The sequence below is a fragment of the Chiloscyllium plagiosum genome, unplaced genomic scaffold (assembly GCF_037043375.1).
Source record: "Chiloscyllium plagiosum isolate Xiang-an unplaced genomic scaffold, Cpla_swu_hap1 HiC_scaffold_21, whole genome shotgun sequence".
Classification (NCBI taxonomy): Eukaryota; Metazoa; Chordata; class Chondrichthyes; order Orectolobiformes; family Hemiscylliidae; genus Chiloscyllium; species Chiloscyllium plagiosum.
Window position 1 is genome coordinate 49,847,033 of NW_028270159.1, and position 27,268 is coordinate 49,874,300.

The window sequence follows — 27,268 nt, forward strand, 5'->3', positions numbered from 1 at the left end:
GATGGGGTGTAGATTGGGATGTTGATGGGGTATAGATTGGGGTGTTGATGGGGTATAGATTGGGGGTGTTGATGGGGTGTCGATTGGGGGTATAGATTGGGGTGTAGATTGGGGTGTTGATGGGGTGTAGATTGGGGTGTTGATGGGGTGTAGATTGGGGTGTTGATGGGGTGTAGATTGGGGGTATAGATTGGGGTGTAGATTGGGATGTTGATGGGGTGTAGGTTGGGATGTTGATGGGGTGTAGATTGGGGTGTTGATGGGGTGTTCATTGGGATGTTGATGGGGTGTAGATTGGGGGTGTTGATGGGGTGTTGATTGGGATGTTGTTGGGGTGTAGATTGGGATGTTGATGGGGTGTAGATTGGGGTGTTGATGGGGTGTCGATTGGGGGTATAGATTGGGGTGTAGATTGGGATGTTGATGGGGTGTAGATTGGGATGTTGATGGGGTGTAGATTGGGGTGTTGATGGGGTGTAGATTGGGATGTTGATGGGGTGTAGATTGGGGTGTTGATGGGGTGTAGATTGGGGTGTTGATGGGGTATAGATTGGGGTGTTGATGGGGTATAGATTGGGTGTGTTGATGGGGTGTAGATTGGGATGTTGATGGGGTATAGATTGGGTTGTTGATGGGGTATAGATTGGGTGTGTTGATGGGGTGTAGATTGGGGTGTTGATGGGGTGTAGATTGGGGTGTTGATGGGGTGTAGATTGGGGGTGTTGATGGGGTATAGATTGGGATGTTGATGGGGTATAGATTGGGGGTGTTGATGGGGTGTAGATTGGGGGTGTCGATGGGGTATAGATTGGGGGTGTTGATGGGGTGTAGATTGGGATGTTGATGGGGTATAGATTGGGGTGTTGATGGGGTATAGATTGGGGTGTTGATGGGGTGTAGATTGGGATGTTGATGGGGTGTAGATTGGGGTGTTGATGGGGTGTCGATTGGGGGTATAGATTGGGGTGTAGATTGGGATGTAGATTGGGATGTTGATGGGGTGTAGATTGGGATGTTGATGTGGTGAAGATTGGGGGTGTTGATGGGGTGTCGATTGGGGGTGTTGATGGGGTGTCGATTGGGGGTATAGATTGGGGTGTAGATTCGGGGTATACCTTTGGGGGTTAGTCGCTCAGCGCCTCCTGCAGGTGAGTGAAGGGACCTGGGGAAGGGTGATGACGGTGCAGCAGTTCATGGACAATCTGCTCAGTGATCCCTGTGGGCAGGGGCGATTGGACGATCTTGCCAGTCTCTCCCTCTGACCATAACCCCCATATTGATTTATGTCTTGCCTGTACATATGTGTGTGTGTGTACATAAGGATGGCTTCACGCCACTCTGCATTTCCCGATAGCTTCGCTCGAAGTGGCCGCTCAGCTGGGGAACTTGCCGAACCTCGGTAGAGTCTTGAGCGCTTGGCGCTGCCTCCAGTAAGAGTGGGGGGGGGGGGTTGATTTCCCTGTCGCGGGAGCTCAGGCAGGTGAGAGATACAGTGGGAGAGGATGGGCGGGGGGCATGTGAGCAGGGATCTCCCGGGTGGGTTTTCCGAAGCGACAGTCGGGCGCCCACCCTGGCGAGCGTTTCAGTGACCGCCCGCGTCAGGGGAAGGTGTTGGGTCTGTGTGCACTGTGCCGCGGCTTGCCAAGGGGGTGACCGCGCACTCACTTGTCAACGAAGACGTGCATGGGTGGGAAAAGTGGGTCGTTGGTGGTCTGGAAGATGTTGCCCAGGGTACCACCGCAGTAGATGTGCATGAGGTTGTGCATGCCGATCTTGATATTGCTTGGATTCTGTGGGTCTAAGTAACCTGCCAGAGAAGGAGAGAGAGAGAGAGAGAGAAAACGGGTCAAACCGAGAATGGAGGCAGACAAACAGCAGTGCCCAATCCCCCCCCACCCCACCCCCCACTCCAACCAGCCCTCCTCAATTCCCCAGGCTGATCGAGGTTTGGGAGATGGGTCAGAGACGTCTCAACTCAGCTGGATACCAGCCTTTTGGTCCATTGCTACCCATGTCCATCCACCCTCTTTGTATATTCCTCCCCCCCCCGCCCACCACTGATACCCTACCTGATTGACAATCTCTCTCTCTCTCTCTCAACCTTCAATATACTGAATATCCCAGCCCTCTGCACGAAAGAATCTCACGAACCCACTCCCCTCAGAGAGAGAAGAAATTCGTCCTTGTCCCTGTCTTCGATGGGCGACTCCTCATTCTGAGATGATGTCCCACTGGTCCTAGACTCTCCCACGCGAGGCGCCGGTGGCAGGGGGTGGGTGGAAATAACATCTCCACATCTCCCCCTGTCATGTCCCTCCCTGTGAATCTTCAATCAGGATGGCTCTGGGTCTTCTAAACCCCAATGAATACAGGCCCCAACCTACTCAACCTCTCCCCGGTAAGACAGTCCGTCCATCCCTGGGAGCAGCTGAGTGATCCTTCTCTGGACTGCCTCCAATACCCAGTCTATCTCTGCTTGGATACAGGGCCCCAAACCTGTTCCCTGTATTCCAGCTGTGGTCTGACCAGTGCTGTGTACAGTTTTAGTAAAATCTCCCTGCTTTTACACCCCATTCCCTTGGAAATGAAGGCCAGTATTCCACTCGCCTTCCCTGTTCCCCGCTGAACTTGGGCATTAGCTTTTCGCGATTCATGGGCCAGGACTCTGAAATCTCTGTGTTCTGCAGCGTTTCACCATTTATGTAATATTCAGTTCTTCTATTTTTCCTGCCACAGCGCGCAACCTCAGTATTAATGATGGAATAATTCCCACATTATAATCCATCTGCTGAGATTTGTACCCACCCTCCGATCCCTATCCCGCTGCAGTCTCTGAGTGTCAGTCTCATCACTTGCCTTCCCTCCCCTTTAAACTTGGCGGTAATACGTTCGCTTTCCTCACCCAGGTCAATGACAGCGATGGGAAATAAAGGTGGATCCAGCACTGATCCCTCTGGGACTGCACTAGTTACAGGGTGCTGTCCCGACAGTGGCTCCCTGCATCCCAACTCTCTGTTTTCTATTGGCTAACCAATCCTCTCTCCGTGCCCATACACTGCCCCCCCAAACACCACCAGGTTTCAATCATACCCAGCAGCCAAGTGAGTGGCCCCTTGTCAAATGCATTCTGAAAATCCCTACTGTATTACACACACTGCCTCCCCTTTATCTACCCTCCTCGTTACCTCGTGGAAGAGTCCCAGTCAATCTGTTAAGCAATTTGTCAATTTGTCAAGCATGATATCCCCTTTGATCATGTTATTTACTTTTACATCCTTCAGACTAAACTCCAACGTTGCCACCCCACCTTGTCTAAGGGGCTTCCTTCTTTACGCAAGTAAAGAAGCTCTTGCAGTCCATTCTTATCTTACTTGCAAGTTTACTCTCAAGGTTTTTTCTCACCCTCAAAATTGTCTTTCAGTCTCTTTTTCGAGGGGTTTTGGCGGGTGGGGGGGGAGGGTTGTGCTTTTAAAACTTCGCCAGTCCTCCCCCTTCATTTAACTCAGCCCACCCACCACTGCTTGAAGAGACCTGACCTCTGGGAGAATAAGGCTTGGGGCAAATCACTAAAACGAAAGCAGCCTCAAATCTTTTCTCTTTGAATCGCGAGACAAAGCTTTTCACTGTGCCTCGGGACACGGGACAATAAATTCGATCTGTTCACTCATTCATTGGTTGGCAGATTGCCTTCCCACAATCGTTCTTTCACACGGGGGGGGGGGGGGGGGGGGGGGTGGGCAGAAATCTTTGCTGAGAGCCAGGAATGATTTTCTTAAAAATCTGTCAGTGTTTCCCAACCAACTTCGCTGCTAAAACACCTTTCGCACCCCACTCCCGGTGAGCTCTGTGCTCATTCCTCCGTAATTACCCCAATTTAAGGTTACCACAGTGGCCTCTGACCCACGTTTCTCACTCTCAAAGTGCCTCACAGCGCAGAACAGGCCCTTCGGCCCTCGATGTTGCGCTGACCTGTGAACTAATCTCAGCTCGTCCCCCTACACTATCCCATCATCATCCATGTGCTTATCTAAGGATTGGTTAAATCTCCCTAATGTGGCTGGGTTGACTACATTAGCAGGTAGGGCATTCCACGCCCTTACCACTCTCTGAGTAAAGAACCTGCCTCTGACATCTGTCTTAAATCTATCACCCCTCAATTTGTAGTTATGTCCCCCTCGTACCAGCTGACGTCATCATCCTAGGAAAAGGTCTCTCTCTGTCTACCCTATCTAATCCTCTGCTCATCTTGTACGTCTCTATCAAATCCCCCCTTCTCTCCAATGAGAACAGACCCAAGTCTCTCAGCCTTTCCTCATAAGAGCTTCCCTCCAGACCAGGCAACATCCTGGTAAATCTCCTCTGCACCTTTTCCACCTCCTTCCTGTAATGGGGCGACCAGAACTGTACACAATATTCCAAGTGCGGGACACACCAGCGTTTTGTATAGTTGCAGCATGATATCGCGGTTCCGGAACTCAATCCCTCTCCCAATGAAACCGAACACACCGTCTGCCTTCTCAACAGCACTATCCACCTGGGCGGCAACTTTCAGGGATCTATGTACATGGACACCGAGATCCCTCTGAACACCAACATTCCCAAGAATATTTCCATTGACCCAGTACTCTGCCTTCCTGTTATTCTTCCCAAAGTGAATCACCTCACATTTAGCTGCATTTGCCACCTCTCAGCCCAATCCTGCAGTTTATCCAAGTCCCCCCTGCAGCAATCTCCCACACTGTCCACCACTCCACTGACTTTAGTGTTCATCTGCAAATTTGCGAATGGAGGCCGGGTGTGTGGGGGTGAAAAGACTGCTCTCTGGGCAGCGTCAGGACAGGGAGCCCGCCCTCCCCCTTCCCCCCTTTGCGAGCGCACACAACCTCTCCGCACTCCCTCTGTGACGTACCTTCCAATGCATTGCGAAAAGAGTTCAGTGCCAGGACGGTGTAAGGTGCAGTGTCAAAGCTGCTGATGTTGAGACAGGCGTGCACATCGTCCAAGCTGGGCAGCCGCTCGAACCGCTCATCGAGACGGTTAAAACGGAAGATGGGTCCCCCGGGCACAGACGGGCAAACCAACCTGAAATCCCATTGGTGGTCTCCATCGTCAGAGCAGTACGTCTGAGGGAAATCCAGAGAGAGTCTCAGCCAGCCCAGGGACAGGGACAGCACGGGGTTAGATACAGAGTAAAGCTCTCTCTACACTGTCCCCCCCATTCCAGGGACAGGGACAGCACGGGGTTAGATACAGAGTAAAGCTCCCTCTACACCGTCCCCCCCAGCCCAGGGACAGGGACAGCACGGGGTTAGATACAGAGTAAAGCTCCCTCTACACCGTCCCCCCCCAGCCCAGGGACAGCATGGGGTTAGATACAGAGTAAAGCTCCCTCTACACTGTCCCCCCCATCCCAGGGACAGGGACAGCACGGGGTTAGATACAGAGTAAAGCTCCCTCTACACCGTCCCCCCCCATCCCAGGGACAGACACAGCATGGGGTTAGATACAGAGTAAAGCTCCCTCTACACTGTCCCCCCCATCCCAGGGACAGGGACAGCACGGGGTTAGATACAGAGTAAAGCTCCCTCTACACCGTCCCCCCCCAGCCCAGGGACAGGGACAGCACGGGGTTAGATACAGAGTAAAGCTCCCTCTACACTGTCCCCCCATCCCAGGGACAGGGACAGCACAGGGTTAGATACAGAGTAAAGCTCCCTCTACACTGTCCCTCCATCCCAGGGACAGGGACAGCACGGGGTTAGATACAGAGTAAAGCTCCCTCTACACTGTCCCCCATCCCAGGGACAGGGACAGCACGGGGTTAGATACAGAGTAAAGCTCCCTCTACACTGTCCCCCATCCCAGGGACAGGGACAGCACGGGGTTAGATACAGAGTAAAGCTCCCTCTACACTGTCCCCCATCAAACAGTCCCAGGGACAGCACGGGGTTAGATACAGAGTAAAGCTCCCTCTACACTGTCCCCCCATCCCAGGGACCAGGACAGCACAGGGTTAGATACAGAGTAAAGCTCCCTCTACACTGTCCCTCCATCCCAGGGACAGGGACAGCACGGGGTTAGATACAGAGTAAAGCTCCCTCTACACTGTCCCTCCATCCTAGGGACAGGGACAGCACGGGGTTAGATACAGAGTAAAGCTCCCTCTACACTGTCCTCCCCATCCCAGGGACAGGGACAGCACAGGGTTAGATACAGAGTAAAGCTCCCTCTACACTGTCCCTCCATCCCAGGGACAGCACGGGGTTAGATACAGAGTAAAGCTCCCTCTACACTGTTCCCCCATCCCAGGGACAGGGACAGCACGGGGTCAGATACAGTGTAAAACTGACATAACACTTGTCGAGACACTCCAACCCCTGTAACATTGATGGGGGTGGGGGAGTGGGTCGGGGAGAGACCCAGACGGAACCCTCCCCTCCCCAAAGTGACGCCCAGCTCTCTCGCAGTGAGCTGCTGAAACGTTGCCCGTTCTCCCATTGCACAGGGACTTGTTGGTCATTGCTGGTCCCTTATCCATTTTCCCTGCCTTGTCCCGTGGGTGCCCCTCCTGAGCTGTGCCCCTCCTTACCCTCCATCTGCTGAATACAGAACCCGGGGAGAGTTGCCCGTCTGGGAGACTGGCCCCGAAGAGGTTGTCGGTGCAGACGTCACAGTGGGTTTTACCGGCCCAGCTCCAATACGGCAGGGAGAAATCCTGGTCCCCGGTGATGTTGCGGATCTCGTTCTCCAGGTGGATGGAATGAAGCCGGTGCCAGCTCAGGAAGGACGTGCTGCGGTGCGCAAAGGTCACATTGGAATCCACGCTGACCACCTTGAAGCAGATGTAGTGCATGAAGGCAGCGATGTTGTAGACGCTGGCACGGCGGAAGGTCATGGCAGAGCCGGGTGTGTAACTCCTGCTGGCATAGATGACGTAGCGCTGACTGAGAGTGACCTTCGCCTGGTGCAGCCTTTGCACGAAAAGTCGCTGTTGGGCCAGGGGCAGGGCGGAGATGTCCCGGCGGATGACGATGTGCCTGGCCTGGCACCATGCCCCCCGCCAGCCGTGGGCGCACTCCCCACAGTCGGCGCCACCAAAGTTCCCCCGGCACACGCACAGACGCCTGAAGAAGTAGGTGGGCCACCACAGGCGGAAGTCCCGCGAGTTGCGGTGCACCCTCTCCCGCTCTGCCCGCCTGCTGGACGGCTCAACTCCCTTGTTCCCACTCGGCCATCCCATCACAGTGCCTGGGCTGCTCCAGCAGCTTGGTCAGTGCCAGCCTCTCCCTCAGCGCTGACCCTCCCACAGTGCGGGGCTCCCTCGGTGCTGACCCTCCCACAGTGCGGGGCTCCCTCAGCGCTGACACTCCCACAGAGCGGGGCTCCCTCGGCGCTGACCCTCCCACAGTGCGGGGCTCCCTCGGTGCTGACCCTCCCTCAGTGCGGGGCTCCCTCGGCACTGACCCTCCCACAGTGCGGGGCTCCCTCAGCACTGACCCTCCCACAGTGCGGGGCTCCCTCAGCACTGACCCTCCCACATTGCGGGGCTCCATCGGCACTGACCCTCCCACAGTGCGGGGCTCCCTCGGTGCTGACCCTCCCTCAGTGCAGGGCTCCCTCAGCACTGACCCTCCCACAGTGCGGGGCTCCCTCAGCGCTAACCCTCCCACAGTGCGGGGCTCCCTCAGCGCTGACCCTCCCACAGTGCGGGGCTCCCTCAGCACTGACCCTCCCACAGTGCGGGGCTCCCTCAGCGCTGACCCTCCCACAGCGCGAGGCTCCCTCAGCGCTGACCCTCCCACAGTGCGGGGCTCCCTCAGCGCTGACCCTCCCACAGTGCGGGGCTCCCTCAGCACTGACCCTCCCACAGTGCGGGGCTCCCTCAGCGCTGACCCTCCCACAGTGCGGGGCTCCCTCGGCGCTGACCCTCCCACAGTGCGGGTCTCCCTCAGCACTGACCCTCCCACAGTGCGGGGCTCCCTCGGCGCTGACCCTCCCACAGTGCGGGGCTCCCTCAGCACTGACCCTCCCACAGTGCGGGGCTCCCTCAGCACTGACCCTCCCACAGTGCGGGGCTCCCTCAGCACTGACCCTCCCACAGTGCGGGGCTCCCTCAGCACTGACCCTCCCACAGTGCGGGGCTCCCTCAGCACTGACCCTCCCACAGTGCGGGGCTCCCTCAGCGCTGACCCTCCCACAGTGCGGGGCTCCCTCGGCGCTGACCCTCCCACAGTGCGGGTCTCCCTCAGCACTGACCCTCCCACAGTGCGGGGCTCCCTCGGCGCTGACCCTCTCACAGTGCGGGGCTCCCTCGGTGCTGACCCTCCCACAGTGCGGGGCTCCCTCGGCGCTGACCCTCTCACAGTGCGGGGCTCCCTCGGTGCTGACCCTCCCACAGTGCGGGGCTCCCTCAGCGCTGACCCTCCAACAGTGCGGGGCTCCCTCAGCACTGACCCTCCCACAGTGCGGGGCTCCCTCAGCGCTGACCCTCCCACAGTGCGGGGCTCCCTCAGCACTGACCCTCCCACAGTGCGGGGCTCCCTCAGCACTGACCCTCCCACAGTGCGGGGCTCCCTCAGCACTGACCCTCCCACAGTGCGGGGCTCCCTCAGCACTGACCCTCCCACAGTGCGGGGCTCCCTCAGCACTGACCCTCCCACAGTGCGGGGCTCCCTCAGCGCTGACCCTCCCACAGTGCGGGGCTCCCTCGGCGCTGACCCTCCCACAGTGCGGGTCTCCCTCAGCACTGACCCTCCCACAGTGCGGGGCTCCCTCGGCGCTGACCCTCCCACAGTGCGGGGCTCCCTCAGCACTGACCCTCCCACAGTGCAGGGCTCCCGCAGCACTGACCCTCCCACAGTGCGGGGCTCCCTCAGCACTGACCCTCCCACAGTGCGGGGCTCCCTCAGCACTGACCCTCCCACAGTGCGGGGCTCCCTCGGCGCTGACCCTCCCACAGTGCGGGGCTCCCTCAGCACTGACCCTCCCACAGTGCGGGGCTCCCTCAGCACTGACCCTCCCACAGTGCGGGGCTCCCTCAGCACTGACCCTCCCACAGTGCGGGGCTCCCTCAGCACTGACCCTCCCACAGGGCGGGGCTCCCTCAGCACTGACCCTCCCACAGGGCGGGGCTCCCTCAGCACTGACCCTCCCACAGTGCGGGTCTCCCTCAGCGCTGACCTACCCACAGTGCGGGGCTCCCTCAGCCCTGACCCTCCCACTTTGCGGGGCTCCCTCGGTGCTGACCCTCTCACAGTGGGAGCCCAGTGTCTGTGATGGACGGTGACATTGACCCTGTTCCTGGTGACGGTCGGGTGGGGGCTGCGGGGGTTAACACCTCCCTGTTCCTCCCCCCCGTCCCTGTCCCCAGCAGGAGCCCAGTGTCTGTGCTGGACGGTGACATTGACCCTGTTCCTGGTGACGGTCGGGTGGGGGCTGCGGGGGTTAACACCGCCCTGTCCCTCCCCCCCCGTCCCTGTCCCCAGCAGGAGCCCAGTGTCTGTGCTGGACGGTGACATTGACCCTGTTCCTGGTGACAGTTGGGTGGGGGCTGCGGGGGTTAACACCGCCCTGTCCCACCCCCCTCTCACCCCTGTCCCCAGCAGGAGCCCAGTGTCTGTGCTGGACGGTGACATTGACCCTGTTCCTGGTGACAGTCGGGTGGGGGCTGCGGGGGTTAACACCGCCCTGTCCCACCCTCCCTGTCCCCAGCAGGAACCCAGTGTCTGTGCTGGACGGTGACATTGACCCTGTTCCTGGTGACGGTCGGGTGGGGGCTGCGGGGGTTAACACCTCCCTGTCCCACCCCCCCTGTCCCCAGCAGGAGCCCAGTGTCTGTGCTGGACAGTGACATTGACCCTGTTCCTGGTGACGGTCGGGTGGGGGCTGCGGGGGTTAACACCTCCCACCCCTCCCCCCCGTCCCTTTCCCCAGCAGGAGCCCAGTGTCTGTGCTGGACGGTGACATTGACCCTGTTCCTGGTGACGGTCGGGTGGGGGCTGCGGGGGTTAACACCGCCCTGTCCCACCCTCCCTGTCCCCAGCAGGAGCCCAGTGTCTGTGATGGACGGTGACATTGACCCTGTTCCTGGTGACGGTCGGGTGGGGTCTGCGGGGGTTAACACAGCCCTGTCCCCAGCAGGAGCCCAGTGTCTGTGCTGGACGGTGACATTGACCCTGTTCCTGGTGACGGTCGGGTGGGGGCTGCGGGGGTTAACACAGCCCTGTCCCCAGCAGGAGCCCAGTGTCTGTGCTGGACGGTGACATTGACCCTGTTCCTGGTGACAGTCGGGTGGGGGCTGCGGGGGGTTAACACCGCCCTGTCCCACCCCCCCGTCCCTGTCCCCAGCAGGAGCCCAGTGTCTGTGCTGGACGGTGACATTGACCCTGTTCCTGGTGACGGTCGGGTGGGGGCTGCGGGGGTTAACACAGCCCTGTCCCCAGCAGGAGCCCAGTGTCTGTGCTGGACGGTGACATTGACCCTGTTCCTGGTGACGGTCGGGTGGGGGCTGCGGGGGTTAACACCGCCCTGTCCCACCCCCCCGTCCCTGTCCCCAGCAGGAGCCCAGTGTCTGTGCTGGACGGTGACATTGACCCTGTTCCTGGTGACGGTCGGGTGGGGGCTGCGGGGGTTAACACCGCCCTGTCCCACCCCCCCTGTCCCCAGCAGGAGCCCAGTGTCTGTGCTGGACGGTGACATTGACCCTGTTCCTGGTGACGGTCGGGTGGGGGCTGCGGGGGTTAACACCTCCCTGTCCCACCCCCCTGTCCCCAGCAGGAGCCCAGTGTCTGTGCTGGACGGTGACATTGACCCTGTTCCTGGTGACGGTCGGGTGGGGGCTGCGGGGGTTAACACCGCCCTGTCCCACCCCCCCGTCCCTGTCCCCAGCAGGAGCCCAGTGTCTGTGCTGTACGGTGACATTGACCCTGTTCCTGGTGACGGTCGGGTGGGGGCTGCGGGGGTTAACACCGCCCTGTCCCACTCCCCCTGTCCCCAGCAGGAGCCCAGTGTCTGTGCTGGACGGTGACATTGACCCTGTTCCTGGTGACGGTCGGGTGGGGGCTGCGGGGGTTAACACCGCCCTGTCCCACCCCCCCTGTCCCCAGCAGGAGCCCAGTGTCTGTGCTGGACGGTGACATTGACCCTGTTCCTGGTGACAGTCGGGTGGGGGCTGCGGGGGTTAACACCTCCCTGTCCCACCCCCCCTGTCCCCAGCAGGAGCCCAGTGTCTGTGCTGGACAGTGACATTGACCCTGTTCCTGGTGACGGTCGGGTGGGGGCTGCGGGGGGTTAACACCTCCCTGTCCCTCCAGCCTCCTTGTTCTCCTCCTCAGCTTTCACTGAGTGCCACCCTCCCAGGTCTGTGCCAGCTGTCGTTTTGCCCTGCCCAGCCACTGGGCGTGTGATGTTTACCTGGCTGGTGACCCGTGGCCCAGGTAGAAGGGAGCTGACGTGTTGCTGTGTTTCAGAACAAAGAGCTGCCCCTTTATCTGGGAACGTGGGTCAGGCAGTGTACAGCGTGGCTCACATCTCACACCGAGGGAGCTCGCTGTTCCCTGGACTGATATCTCCCAGGGGCTGCTGTCAGGGAGGCTGTGTGAGTTGACAGTGTGGGTCTCCCAGCCTCTCTCTCCATGTCGAGCATTGGCCTATACCCTCTGAGGACCTGACACACCCTCACAGTCCTTTCCCCAGGGTGGGTTCACCCCTCACCTCTGGACAGTACCACCCCGAACGAGAATGAAAGTTGACCCCTCAGCCTCTCAGGCAGGACTCAGCAAGCTTTCCAACGTAACCCACTTCCCCAGTTTGTTCCCATTAATCACTGCCCCCCCACCCCACACCCCACATCCACTTCCTTGTTGGAACACACCCCTTGAATCTTTTGCATTCTTTCAGGAGTTGAAGGTGGGGCTTAGGTTATGTCGCTTGTATCTGGTGGGGCAGAACATATCCGGAGATTCATGCTGGTGTCTAAGATGTTGTCTGAACGGTAGTGAGCCAGTTTAAATGCCACAGAGAGCTCCATTCCATACTTTACTTCTCCTTCAGGACGCAGTGGGCTCTCAAGGGTTGAACAATCCACTACCAAAGGACTTACTGCAGTATCAGCTGAAGGCTTGAGCTGTTACCAGACAGAGAGAACATCTCAGTGGAGGGGGGAGGCTGACTGTATCTCAAAGATGGAGCCGAGTGGAACTGAACATCTAAATTCCCCTATAGCCACAGTCACAGGGATTTGTCCTTTCCAGACAGGACTGATAGCCTTGCCCACAACCCAGTTAAACTCCCTCCCGCTCCCATTGCCTTACTTCCCCTCCATGTTAGTGTAGGTATGTGACTCTCCCATTCTCTTCCCCTCCATATTAGTGTAGGTATGTGACTCCCCCATTCTCTTCCCCTCCATATTAGTGTAGGTATGTGACTCCCCCATTCTCTTCCCCTCCATATTAGTGTAGGTATGTGACTCCCCCATTCTCTTCCCCTCCATATCAGTGTAGGTATGTGACTCCCCCATTCTCTTTCCCTCCATGTTAGTGTAGGTATGTGACTCCCCATTCTCTTCCCCTCCATATTAGTGTAGGTATGTGACTCCCCCATTCTCTTATCTCCATATTAGTGTAGGTGTGTGACTCCCCCATTCTCTTCCCCTCCATGTTACTGTAGGTATGTGACTCCCCCATTCTCTTTCCCTCCATATTAGTGTAGGTATGTGACTCCCCCATTCTCTTCCCCTCCATATCAGTGTAGGTATGTGACTCCCCCATTCTCTTTCCCTCCATGTTAGTGTAGGTATGTGACTCCCCCATTCTCTTCCCCTCCATATTAGTGTAGGTATGTGACTCCCCCATTCTCTTCCCCTCCATATTAGTGTAGGTATGTGAATCTCCCATTCTCTTCCCCTCCATGTGACTGGAGGTATGTGACTCCCCCATTCTCTTCCCCTCCATGTTACTGTAGGTATGTGACTCCCCCATTCTCTTCCCCTCCATGTTACTGTAGGTATGTGACTCACCCATTCTCTTCCCCTCCATATTAGTGTAGGTATGTGAATCTCCCATTCTCTTCCCCTCCATATTAGTGTAGGTATGTGACTCCCCCATTCTCTTTCCCTCCATGTTAGTGTAGGTATGTGACTCCCCATTCTCTTCCCCTCCATATTAGTGTAGGTGTGTGACTCCCCCATTCTCTTCCCCTTCATGTTACTGTAGGTATGTGACTCCCCCATTCTCTTCCCCTCCATATTAGTGTAGGTATGTGACTCCCCCATTCTCTTCCCCTCCATGTTACTGTAGGTATGTGACTCGCCCATTCTCTTCCCCTCCATATTAGTGTAGGTATGTGACTCCCCATTCTCTTCCCCTCCATGTTAGTGTAGGTATGTGACTCCCCATTCTCTTCCCCTCCATATTAGTGTAGGTATGTGACTCCCCCATTCTCTTCCCCTCCATGTTACTGTAGGTATGTGAATCTCCCATTCTCTTCCCCTCCATATTAGTGTAGGTATGTGACTCCCCCATTCTCTTCCCCTCCATGTTACTGTAGGTATGTGACTCCCCATTCTCTTCCCCTCCATATTAGTGTAGGTATGTGACTCCCCATTCTCTTCCCCTCCATGTTAGTGTAGGTATGTGACTCCCCATTCTCTTCCCCTCCATATTAGTGTAGGTATGTGACTCCCCCATTCTCTTCCCCTCCATGTTACTGTAGGTATGTGAATCTCCCATTCTCTTCCCCTCCATGTTACTGTAGGTATGTGACTCCCCCATTCTCTTCCCCTCCATGTTACTGTAGGTATGTGACTCCCCCATTCTCTTCCCCTCCATATTACTGTAGGTATGTGACTCCCCCATTCTCTTCCCCTCCATATTACTGTAGGTATGTGACTCCCCCATTCTCTTCCCCTCCATGTTAGTGTAGGTATGTGACTCCCCATTCTCTTCCCCTCCATATCAGTGTAGGTATGTGACTCCCCCATTCTCTTCCCCTCCATGTTACTGTAGGTATGTGACTCACCCATTCTCTTCCCCTCCGTATTAGTGTAGGTATGTGACTCCCCCATTCTCTTCCCCTCCATATTAGTGTAGGTATGTGACTCCCCCATTCTCTTCCCCTCCATATTAGTGTAGGTATGTGACTCCCCATTCTCTTCCCCTCCATATTAGTGTAGGTATGTGACTCCCCCATTCTCTTCCCCTCCATATTAGTGTAGGTATGTGACTCCCCCATTCTCTTCCCCTCCATGTTACTGTAGGTATGTGACTCCCCCATTCTCTTCCCCTCCATGTTACTGTAGGTATGTGACTCCCCCATTCTCTTCCCCTCCATGTTACTGTAGGTATGTGACTCCCCCATTCTCTTCCCCTCCATATTAGTGTAGGTATGTGACTCCCCCATTCTCTTCCCCTCCATATTAGTGTAGGTATGTGACTCCCCCATTCTCTTCCCCTCCATATTAGTGTAGGTATGTGACTCCCCCATTCTCTTCTCCTCCATGTTACTGTAGGTATGTGACTCCCCCATTCTCTTCCCCTCCATATTAGTGTAGGTATGTGACTCCCCCATTCTCTTCCCCTCCATGTTACTGTAGGTATGTGACTCCCCCATTCTCTTCCCCTCCATATTAGTGTAGGTATGTGACTCCCCCATTCTCTTCCCCTCCATGTTACTGTAGGTATGTGACTCCCCCATTCTCTTCCCCTCCATATTAGTGTAGGTATGTGACTCCCCCATTCTCTTCCCCTCCATATTAGTGTAGGTATGTGACTCCCCCATTCTCTTCTCCTCCATGTTACTGTAGGTATGTGACTCCCCCATTCTCTTCCCCTCCATATTAGTGTAGGTATGTGACTCCCCCATTCTCTTCCCCTCCATGTTACTGTAGGTATGTGACTCCCCCATTCTCTTCCCCTCCATATTAGTGTAGGTATGTGACTCCCCCATTCTCTTCCCCTCCATGTTACTGTAGGTATGTGACTCCCCCATTCTCTTCCCCTCCATGTTACTGTAGGTATGTGACTCCCCCATTCTCTTCCCCTCCATATTAGTGTAGGTATGTGACTCCCCCATTCTCTTCCCCTCCATATTAGTGTAGGTATGTGACTCCCCATTCTCTTTCCCTCCATGTTAGTGTAGGTATGTGACTCCCCATTCTCTTCCCCTCCATATTAGTGTAGGTATGTGACTCCCCCATTCTCTTCCCCTCCATGTTACTGTAGGTATGTGATTCACCCATTCTCTTCCCCTCCATGTTACTGTAGGTATGTGACTCCCCCATTCTCTTCCCCTCCATGTTAGTGTAGGTATGTGACTCCCCCATTCTCTTCCCCTCCATATTAGTGTAGGTATGTGACTCCCCCATTCTCTTCCCCTCCATGTTACTGTAGGTATGTGACTCCCCCATTCTCTTCCCCTCCATATTAGTGTAGGTATGTGACTCACCCATTCTCTTCCCCTCCGTATTACTGTAGGTATGTGACTCCCCCATTCTCTTCCCCTCCATATTAGTGTAGGTATGTGACTCCCCCATTCTCTTCCCCTCCATGTTACTGTAGGTATGTGACTCCCCCATTCTCTTCCCCTCCATGTTAGTGTAGGTATGTGACTCCCCCATTCTCTTCCCCTCCATGTTAGTGTAGGTATGTGACTCCCCATTCTCTTCCCCTCCATATTAGTGTAGGTATGTGACTCCCCCATTCTCTTCCCCTCCATATTAGTGTAGGTATGTGACTCCCCCATTCTCTTCCCCTCCATATTAGTGTAGGTATGTGACTCCCCCATTCTCTTCCCCACCATGTTAGTGTAGGTATGTGATTCACCCATTCTCTTCCCCTCCATGTTAGTGTAGGTATGTGACTCCCCCATTCTCTTCCCCTCCATGTGACTGGAGGTATGTGATTCCCCCATTCTCTTCCCCTCCATATTAGTGTAGGTATGTGACTCCCCCATTCTCTTCCCCTCCATGTTAGTGTAGGTATGTGACTCCCCCATTCTCTTCCCCTCCATGTTACTGTAGGTATGTGACTCCCCATTCTCTTCCCCTCCATGTTAGTGTAGGTATGTGACTCCCCCATTCTCTTCCCCTCCATATTAGTGTAGGTATGTGACTCCCCCATTCTCTTCCCCTCCATGTTACTGTAGGTATGTGACTCCCCCATTCTCTTCCCCTCCATATTACTGTAGGTATGTGACTCCCCCATTCTCTTCCCCTCCATGTTAGTGTAGGTATGTGACTCCCCATTCTCTTCCCCTCCATATCAGTGTAGGTATGTGACTCCCCATTCTCTTCCCCTCCATGTTACTGTAGGTATGTGACTCCCCCATTCTCTTCCCCTCCATGTTACTGTAGGTATGTGACTCCCCATTCTCTTCCCCTCCATATTAGTGTAGGTATGTGACTCCCCCATTCTCTTCCCCTCCATGTTACTGTAGGTATGTGACTCCCCCATTCTCTTCCCCTCCATATTAGTGTAGGTATGTGACTCACCCATTCTCTTCCCCTCCGTATTAGTGTAGGTATGTGACTCCCCCATTCTCTTCCCCTCCATATTAGTGTAGGTATGTGACTCCCCCATTCTCTTCCCCTCCATATTAGTGTAGGTATGTGACTCCCCCATTCTCTTCCCCTCCATGTTACTGTAGGTATGTGACTCCCCATTCTCTTCCCCTCCATATTAGTGTAGGTATGTGACTCCCCCATTCTCTTCCCCTCCATATTAGTGTAGGTATGTGACTCCCCATTCTCTTCCCCTCCATATTAGTGTAGGTATGTGACTCCCCCATTCTCTTCCCCTCCATATTAGTGTAGGTATGTGACTCCCCCATTCTCTTCCCCTCCATGTTACTGTAGGTATGTGACTCCCCCATTCTCTTCCCCTCCATGTTACTGTAGGTATGTGACTCCCCCGTTCTCTTCCCCTCCATGTTACTGTAGGTATGTGACTCCCCCATTCTCTTCCCCACCATGTTACTGTAGGTATGTGACTCCCCCATTCTCTTCCCCTCCATATTAGTGTAGGTATGTGACTCCCCCATTCTCTTCCCCTCCATGTTACTGTAGGTATGTGACTCCCCCATTCTCTTCCCCTCCATATTAGTGTAGGTATGTGACTCCCCCATTCTCTTCCCCTCCATGTTACTGTAGGTATGTGACTCCCCCATTCTCTTCCCCTCCACATTAGTGTAGGTATGTGACTCCCCCATTCTCTTCCCCTCCATGTTACTGTAGGTATGTGACTCCCCCATTCTCTTCCCCTCCATGTTACTGTAGGTATGTGACTCCCCCATTCTCTTCCCCTCCATGTTACTGTAGGTATGTGACTCCCCCATTCTCTTCCCCTCCATGTTACTGTAGGTATGTGACTCCCCCATTCTCTTCCCCTCCATGTTACTGTAGGTATGTGACTCCCCCATTCTCTTCCCCTCCATATTAGTGTAGGTATGTGACTCCCCCATTCTCTTCCCCTCCATATTAGTGTAGGTATGTGACTCCCCATTCTCTTCCCCTCCATATTAGTGTAGGTATGTGACTCCCCCATTCTCTTCCCCTCCATGTTACTGTAGGTATGTGACTCCCCCATTCTCTTCCCCTCCATATTAGTGTAGGTATGTGACTCCCCCATTCTCTTCCCCTCCATATTAGTGTAGGTATGTGACTACCCCATTCTCTTCCCCTCCATGTTACTGTAGGTATGTGACTCACCCATTCTCTTCCCCTCCATATTAGTGTAGGTATGTGACTCCCCCATTCTCTTCCCCTCCATATTAGTGTAGGTATGTGACTACCCCATTCTCTTCCCCTCCATGTTACTGTAGGTATGTGACTCACCCATTCTCTTCCCCTCCATATTAGTGTAGGTATGTGACTCCCCCATTCTCTTCCCCTCCATGTTACTGTAGGTATGTGACTCCCCCATTCTCTTCCCCTCCATATTAGTGTAGGTATGTGACTCCCCCATTCTCTTCCCCTCCATGTTACTGTAGGTATGTGACTCACCCATTCTCTTCCCCTCCGTATTAGTGTAGGTATGTGACTCCCCCATTCTCTTCCCCTCCATATTAGTGTAGGTATGTGACTCCCCCATTCTCTTCCCCTCCATATTAGTGTAGGTATGTCACTCCCCCATTCTCTTCCCCTCCATATTAGTGTAGGTATGTGAATCTCCCATTCTCTTCCCCTCCATATTAGTGTAGGTATGTGACTCCCCCATTCTCTTCCCCGCCATATCAGTGTAGGTATGTGACTCCCCATTCTCTTCCCCTCCATGTTACTGTAGGTATGTGACTCGCCCATTCTCTTCCCCTCCATATTAGTGTAGGTATGTGACTCCCCATTCTCTTCCCCTCCATGTTAGTGTAGGTATGTGACTCCCCATTCTCTTCCCCTCCATGTTAGTGTAGGTATGTGACTCCCCCATTCTCTTCCCCTCCATGTTACTGTAGGTATGTGACTCCCCCATTCTCTTCCCCTCCATATTAGTGTAGGTATGTGACTCCCCATTCTCTTCCCCTCCATGTTAGTGTAGGTATGTGACTCCCCATTCTCTTCCCCTCCATATTAGTGTAGGTATGTGACTCCCCCATTCTCTTCCCCTCCATGTTACTGTAGGTATGTGACTCCCCCATTCTCTTCCCCTCCATATTACTGTAGGTATGTGACTCCCCCATTCTCTTCCCCTCCATGTTAGTGTAGGTATGTGACTCCCCATTCTCTTCCCCTCCATATTAGTGTAGGTATGTGACTCCCCATTCTCTTCCCCTCCATGTTACTGTAGGTATGTGACTCCCCCATTCTCTTCCCCTCCATGTTACTGTAGGTATGTGACTCCCCATTCTCTTCCCCTCCATATTAGTGTAGGTATGTGACTCCCCCATTCTCTTCCCCTCCATGTTACTGTAGGTATGTGACTCACCCATTCTCTTCCCCTCCGTATTAGTGTAGGTATGTGACTCCCCCATTCTCTTCCCCTCCATATTAGTGTAGGTATGTGACTCCCCCATTCTCTTCCCCTCCATATTAGTGTAGGTATGTGACTCCCCATTCTCTTCCCCTCCATATTAGTGTAGGTATGTGACTCCCCCATTCTCTTCCCCTCCATATTAGTGTAGGTATGTGACTCCCCCATTCTCTTCCCCTCCATGTTACTGTAGGTATGTGACTCCCCCATTCTCTTCCCCTCCATGTTACTGTAGGTATGTGACTCCCCATTCTCTTCCCCTCCATATTAGTGTAGGTATGTGACTCCCCCATTCTCTTCCCCTCCATATTAGTGTAGGTATGTGACTCCCCATTCTCTTCCCCTCCATATTAGTGTAGGTATGTGACTCCCCCATTCTCTTCCCCTCCATATTAGTGTAGGTATGTGACTCCCCCATTCTCTTCCCCTCCATGTTACTGTAGGTATGTGACTCCCCCATTCTCTTCCCCTCCATGTTACTGTAGGTATGTGACTCCCCATTCTCTTCCCCTCCATGTTACTGTAGGTATGTGACTCCCCCATTCTCTTCCCCTCCATGTTACTGTAGGTATGTGACTCCCCCATTCTCTTCCCCTCCATGTTACTGTAGGTATGTGACTCCCCATTCTCTTCCCCTCCATATTAGTGTAGGTATGTGACTCCCCCATTCTCTTCCCCTCCATGTTACTGTAGGTATGTGACTCCCCCATTCTCTTCCCCTCCATATTAGTGTAGGTATGTGACTCCCCCATTCTCTTCCCCTCCATATTAGTGTAGGTATGTGACTACCCCATTCTCTTCCCCTCCATGTTACTGTAGGTATGTGACTCACCCATTCTCTTCCCCTCCATATTAGTGTAGGTATGTGACTCCCCCATTCTCTTCCCCTCCATGTTACTGTAGGTATGTGACTCCCCCATTCTCTTCCCCTCCATGTTACTGTCGGTATGTGACTCACCCATTCTCTTCCCCTCCGTATTAGTGTAGGTATGTGACTCCCCCATTCTCTTCCCCTCCATATTAGTGTAGGTATGTGACTCCCCCATTCTCTTCCCCTCCATATTAGTGTAGGTATGTCACTCCCCCATTCTCTTCCCCTCCATATTAGTGTAGGTATGTGAATCTCCCATTCTCTTCCCCTCCATGTTACTGTAGGTATGTGACTCCCCCATTCTCTTCCCCTCCATATTAGTGTAGGTATGTGACTCACCCATTCTCTTCCCCTCCATATTACTGTAGGTATGTGACTCCCCCATTCTCTTCCCCTCCATATTAGTGTAGGTATGTCACTCCCCCATTCTCTTCCCCTCCATATTAGTGTAGGTATGTGAATCTCCCATTCTCTTCCCCTCCATATTAGTGTAGGTATGTGACTCCCCCATTCTCTTCCCCTCCATATTAGTGTAGGTATGTGACTCACCCATTCTCTTCCCCTCCATGTTACTGTAGGTATGTGACTCCCCCATTCTCTTCCCCTCCATATTAGTGTAGGTATGTGACTCCCCCATTCTCTTCCCCTCCATGTTACTGTAGGTATGTGACTCACCCATTCTCTTCCCCTCCGTATTAGTGTAGGTATGTGACTCCCCCATTCTCTTCCCCTCCATATTAGTGTAGGTATGTGACTCCCCCATTCTCTTCCCCTCCATATTAGTGTAGGTATGTGACTCCCCCATTCTCTTCCCCTCCATATTAGTGTAGGTATGTGACTCCCCCATTCTCTTCCCCACCATGTTACTGTAGGTATGTGACTCCCCCATTCTCTTCCCCTCCATGTTACTGTAGGTATGTGACTCCCCCATTCTCTTCCCCTCCATGTTACTGTAGGTATGTGACTCCCCCATTCTCTTCCCCTCCATGTTAGTGTAGGTATGTGACTCCCCATTCTCTTCCCCTCCATATTAGTGTAGGTATGTGACTCCCCATTCTCTTCCCCTCCATATTAGTGTAGGTATGTGACTCCCCCATTCTCTTCCCCTCCATATTAGTGTAGGTATGTGACTCCCCATTCTCTTCCCCTCCATGTTACTGTAGGTATGTGACTCCCCCATTCTCTTCCCCTCCGTATTAGTGTAGGTATGTGACTCCCCCATTCTCTTCCTCTCCATGTTACTGTAGGTATGTGACTCCCCCATTCTCTTATCTCCATATTAGTGTAGGTATGTGACTCCCCCATTCTCTTCCCCTCCATATTAGTGTAGGTATGTGACTCCCCCATTCTCTTCCCCTCCATATTAGTGTAGGTATGTGACTCCCCCATTCTCTTCCCCTCCATATTAGTGTAGGTATGTGACTCCCCCATTCTCTTCTCCTCCATGTTACTGTAGGTATGTGAGTCCCCCATTCTCTTCCCCTCCATGTTACTGTAGGTATGTGACTCCCCCATTCTCTTCCCCTCCATATTAGTGTAGGTATGTGAATCTCCCATTCTCTTATCTCCATATTAGTGTAGGTATGTGACTCCCCCATTCTCTTATCTCCATATTAGTGTAGGTATGTGACTCCCCCATTCTCTTCCCCTCCATATTAGTGTAGGTATGTGAATCTCCCATTCTCTTATCTCCATATTAGTGTCGGTATGTGACTCCCCCATTCTCTTCCCCTCCATATTAGTGGAGGTATGTGACTCCCCCATTCTCTTCCCCTCCATATTAGTGTAGGTATGTGACTCCCCCATTCTCTTCCCCTCCATATTAGTGTAGGTATGTGAATCTCCCATTCTCTTATCTCCATATTAGTGTAGGTATGTGACTCCCCCATTCTCTTCCCCTCTATGTTACTGTAGGTATGTGAATCTCCCATTCTCTTATCTCCATATTAGTGTAGGTATGTGACTCCCCCATTCTCTTCCCCTCCATATTACTGTAGGTATGTGAATCTCCCATTCTCTTATCTCCATATTAGTGTAGGTATGTGACTCCCCCATTCTCTTCCCCTCCATATTAGTGTAGGTATGTGACTCCCCCATTCTCTTCCCCTCCATATTAGTGTAGGTATGTGACTCCCCCATTCTCTTCCCCTCCATATTAGTGTAGGTATGTGACTCCCCATTCTCTTATCTGCATATTAGTGTAGGTATGTGAATCTCCCATTCTCTTATCTCCATATTAGTGTAGGTATGTGACTCCCCCATTCTCTTCCCCTCCATATTACTGTAGGTATGTGAATCTCCCATTCTCTTATCTCCATATTAGTGTAGGTATGTGACTCCCCCATTCTCTTCCCCTCCATGTTACTGTAGGTATGTGACTCCCCCATTCTCTTCCCCTCTATGTTACTGTAGGTATGTGAATCTCCCATTCTCTTCCCCTCCATGTTACTGTAGGTATGTGACTCCCCCATTCTCTTCCCCTCCATATTAGTGTAGGTATGTGACTCCCCCATTCTCTTCCCCTCCATGTTACTGTAGGTATGTGACTCCCCCATTCTCTTCCCCTCCATATTAGTGTAGGTATGTGACTCCCCCATTCTCTTCCCCTCCATATTAGTGTAGGTATGTGAATCTCCCATTCTCTTATCTCCATATTAGTGTAGGTATGTGACTCCCCCATTCTCTTCCCCTCCATGTTACTGTAGGTATGTGACTCCCCCATTCTCTTCCCCTCTATGTTACTGTAGGTATGTGAATCTCCCATTCTCTTATCTCCATATTAGTGTAGGTATGTGACTCCCCATTCTCTTCCCCTCCATATTAGTGTAGGTATGTGACTCCCCCATTCTCTTCCCCTCCATGTTACTGTAGGGATGTGATTCACCCATTCTCTTCCCCTCCATATTAGTGTAGGTATGTGACTCCCCCATTCTCTTCCCCTCCATATTAGTGTAGGTATGTGATTCACCCATTCTCTTCCCCTCCATGTTACTGTAGGTATGTGATTCCCCCATTCTCTTCCCCTCCATATTAGTGTAGGTATGTGACTCCCCCATTCTCTTCCCCTCCATATTAGTGTAGGTATGTGACTCCCCCATTCTCTTCCCCTCCATGTGACTGGAGGTATGTGATTCCCCCATTCTCTTCCCCTCCATATTAGTGTAGGTATGTGACTCCCCCATTCTCTTCCCCTCCATGTTAGTGTAGGTATGTGACTCCCCCATTCTCTTCCCCTCCATGTTACTGTAGGTATGTGACTCCCCCATTCTCTTTCCCTCCATGTTAGTGTAGGTATGTGACTCCCCATTCTCTTCCCCTCCATATTAGTGTAGGTATGTGACTCCCCCATTCTCTTCCCCTCCATGTTACTGTAGGTATGTGACTCGCCCATTCTCTTCCCCTCCATGTTAGTGTAGGTATGTGACTCCCCATTCTCTTCCCCTCCATATTACTGTAGGTATGTGACTCGCCCATTCTCTTCCCCTCCATATTAGTGTAGGTATGTGACTCCCCATTCTCTTCCCCTCCATGTTAGTGTAGGTATGTGACTCCCCATTCTCTTCCCCTCCATGTTACTGTAGGTATGTGACTCGCCCATTCTCTTCCCCTCCATATTAGTGTAGGTATGTGACTCCCCATTCTCTTCCCCTCCATGTTAGTGTAGGTATGTGACTCCCCATTCTCTTCCCCTCCATATTAGTGTAGGTATGTGACTCCCCCATTCTCTTCCCCTCCATGTTACTGTAGGTATGTGACTCCCCCATTCTCTTCCCCTCCATATTACTGTAGGTATGTGACTCCCCCATTCTCTTCCCCTCCATGTTAGTGTAGGTATGTGACTCCCCATTCTCTTCCCCTCCATATCAGTGTAGGTATGTGACTCCCCATTCTCTTCCCCTCCATGTTACTGTAGGTATGTGACTCCCCCATTCTCTTCCCCTCCATGTTACTGTAGGTATGTGACTCCCCCATTCTCTTCCCCTACATGTTACTGTAGGTATGTGACTCACCCATTCTCTTCCCCTCCATATTAGTGTAGGTATGTGACTCCCCCATTCTCTTCCCCTACATGTTACTGTAGGTATGTGACTCACCCATTCTCTTCCCCTCCATATTAGTGTAGGTATGTGACTCCCCCATTCTCTTATCTCCATATTAGTGTAGGTATGTGACTCCCCCATTCTCTACCCCTCCATGTTAGTGTAGGTATGTGACTCCCCCATTCTCTTCCCCTCCATATTAGTGTAGGTATGTGAATCTCCCCCATTCTCTTCCCCTCCATATTAGTGTAGGTATGTGACTCCCCCATTCTCTTCCCCTCCATGTTACTGTAGGTATGTGACTCCCCCATTCTCTTCCCCTCCATATTACTGTAGGTATGTGACTCCCCCATTCTCTTCCCCTCCATGTTAGTGTAGGTATGTGACTCCCCATTCTCTTCCCCTCCATATCAGTGTAGGTATGTGACTCCCCATTCTCTTCCCCTCCATGTTACTGTAGGTATGTGACTCCCCCATTCTCTTCCCCTCCATGTTACTGTAGGTATGTGACTCCCCATTCTCTTCCCCTCCATATTAGTGTAGGTATGTGACTCCCCCATTCTCTTCCCCTCCATGTTACTGTAGGTATGTGACTCACCCATTCTCTTCCCCTCCGTATTAGTGTAGGTATGTGACTCCCCCATTCTCTTCCCCTCCATATTAGTGTAGGTATGTGACTCCCCCATTCTCTTCCCCTCCATATTAGTGTAGGTATGTGACTCCCCATTCTCTTCCCCTCCATATTAGTGTAGGTATGTGACTCCCCCATTCTCTTCCCCTCCATATTAGTGTAGGTATGTGACTCCCCCATTCTCTTCCCCTCCATGTTACTGTAGGTATGTGACTCCCCATTCTCTTCCCCTCCATATTAGTGTAGGTATGTGACTCCCCCATTCTCTTCCCCTCCATATTAGTGTAGGTATGTGACTCCCCATTCTCTTCCCCTCCATATTAGTGTAGGTATGTGACTCCCCCATTCTCTTCCCCTCCATATTAGTGTAGGTATGTGACTCCCCCATTCTCTTCCCCTCCATGTTACTGTAGGTATGTGACTCCCCCATTCTCTTCCCCCCCCATATTAGTGTAGGTATGTGACTCCCCCATTCTCTTCCCCTCCATATTAGTGTAGGTATGTGACTCCCCATTCTCTTCCCCTCCATATTAGTGTAGGTATGTGACTCCCCCATTCTCTTCCCCTCCATATTAGTGTAGGTATGTGACTCCCCCATTCTCTTCCCCTCCATGTTACTGTAGGTATGTGACTCCCCCATTCTCTTCCCCTCCATGTTACTGTAGGTATGTGACTCCCCCATTCTCTTCCCCTCCATGTTACTGTAGGTATGTGACTCCCCCATTCTCTTCCCCTCCATGTTACTGTAGGTATGTGACTCCCCATTCTCTTCCCCTCCATATTAGTGTAGGTATGTGACTCCCCCATTCTCTTCCCCTCCATGTTACTGTAGGTATGTGACTCCCCCATTCTCTTCCCCTCCATATTAGTGTAGGTATGTGACTCCCCCATTCTCTTCCCCTCCATATTAGTGTAGGTATGTGACTACCCCATTCTCTTCCCCTCCATGTTACTGTAGGTATGTGACTCACCCATTCTCTTCCCCTCCATATTAGTGTAGGTATGTGACTCCCCCATTCTCTTCCCCTCCATATTAGTGTAGGTATGTGACTCCCCATTCTCTTCCCCTCCATGTTACTGTAGGTATGTGACTCACCCATTCTCTTCCCCTCCATATTAGTGTAGGTATGTGACTACCCCATTCTCTTCCCCTCCATGTTACTGTAGGTATGTGACTCACCCATTCTCTTCCCCTCCATATTAGTGTAGGTATGTGACTCCCCCATTCTCTTCCCCTCCATGTTACTGTAGGTATGTGACTCCCCCATTCTCTTCCCCTCCATATTAGTGTAGGTATGTGACTCCCCCATTCTCTTCCCCTCCATGTTACTGTAGGTATGTGACTCACCCATTCTCTTCCCCTCCGTATTAGTGTAGGTATGTGACTCCCCCATTCTCTTCCCCTCCATATTAGTGTAGGTATGTGACTCCCCCATTCTCTTCCCCTCCATATTAGTGTAGGTATGTCACTCCCCCATTCTCTTCCCCTCCATATTAGTGTAGGTATGTGAATCTCCCATTCTCTTCCCCTCCATATTAGTGTAGGTATGTGACTCCCCCATTCTCTTCCCCGCCATATCAGTGTAGGTATGTGACTCCCCCATTCTCTTCCCCTCCATGTTACTGTAGGTATGTGACTCCCCATTCTCTTCCCCTCCATGTTACTGTAGGTATGTGACTCGCCCATTCTCTTCCCCTCCATATTAGTGTAGGTATGTGACTCCCCATTCTCTTCCCCTCCATGTTAGTGTAGGTATGTGACTCCCCATTCTCTTCCCCTCCATATTAGTGTAGGTATGTGACTCCCCCATTCTCTTCCCCTCCATGTTACTGTAGGTATGTGACTCACCCATTCTCTTCCCCTCCATATTAGTGTAGGTATGTGACTCCCCCATTCTCTTCCCCTCCATGTTACTGTAGGTATGTGACTCCCCCATTCTCTTCCCCTCCATATTACTGTAGGTATGTGACTCCCCCATTCTCTTCCCCTCCATGTTAGTGTAGGTATGTGACTCCCCATTCTCTTCCCCTCCATATTAGTGTAGGTATGTGACTCCCCATTCTCTTCCCCTCCATGTTACTGTAGGTATGTGACTCCCCCATTCTCTTCCCCTCCATGTTACTGTAGGTATGTGACTCCCCATTCTCTTCCCCTCCATATTAGTGTAGGTATGTGACTCCCCCATTCTCTTCCCCTCCATGTTACTGTAGGTATGTGACTGACCCATTCTCTTCCCCTCCGTATTAGTGTAGGTATGTGACTCCCCCATTCTCTTCCCCTCCATATTAGTGTAGGTATCTGACTCCCCCATTCTCTTCCCCTCCATATTAGTGTAGGTATGTGACTCCCCATTCTCTTCCCCTCCATATTAGTGTAGGTATGTGACTCCCCCATTCTCTTCCCCTCCATATTATTGTAGGTATGTGACTCCCCCATTCTCTTCCCCTCCATGTTACTGTAGGTATGTGACTCCCCCATTCTCTTCCCCTCCATGTTACTGTAGGTATGTGACTCACCCATTCTCTTCCCCTCCATATTAGTGTAGGTATGTGACTCCCCCATTCTCTTCCCCTCCATATTATTGTAGGTATGTGACTCCCCCATTCTCTTCCCCTCCATATTACTGTAGGTATGTGACTCCCCCATTCTCTTCCCCACCATATTAGTGTAGGTATGTGACTCCCCATTCTCTTCCCCTCCATATTAGTGTAGGTATGTGACTCCCCCATTCTCTTCCCCTCCATATTAGTGTAGGTATGTGACTCCCCA

The 27,268-nt window shown here is 52.7% G+C and overlaps 2 protein-coding genes across 2 annotated transcripts in view; both read right to left on the reverse strand.

Moving 5' to 3' along the window:
* LOC122564720 (torsin-4A-A-like) overlaps window positions 1-27,268 on the reverse strand; it is a 259,622-nt gene that overhangs the window by 212,386 nt on the left and 19,968 nt on the right. The gene's annotated exons all lie outside the window — the stretch shown is intronic.
* On the reverse strand, window positions 1,662-7,240 carry LOC148146144 (5,6-dihydroxyindole-2-carboxylic acid oxidase-like). The gene is made up of 3 exons (XM_087998694.1): window positions 6,590-7,240; window positions 4,910-5,123; window positions 1,662-1,807 (listed from the first exon to the last, which is right to left on the reverse strand). The coding sequence occupies exons 1-3, from the start codon at window positions 7,238-7,240 to the stop codon at window positions 1,662-1,664; spliced, it is 1,011 nt and encodes a 336-aa protein (XP_087854820.1).

Coding starts and splice junctions, on each gene's coding strand:
- LOC148146144 (XM_087998694.1), bottom strand. CDS start 7,240: ATGGGATGGCCGAGTGGGAACAAGGGAGTTGAGCCGTCCAGCAGGCGG. Junction 5,124..6,589: donor CTGTATTCAGCAGATGGAGG/GTAAGGAGGGGC, acceptor GATTTCCCTCAG/ACGTACTGCTCTGACGATGG. Junction 1,808..4,909: donor TTTTCGCAATGCATTGGAAG/GTACGTCACAGA, acceptor CTTCTCTGGCAG/GTTACTTAGACCCACAGAAT.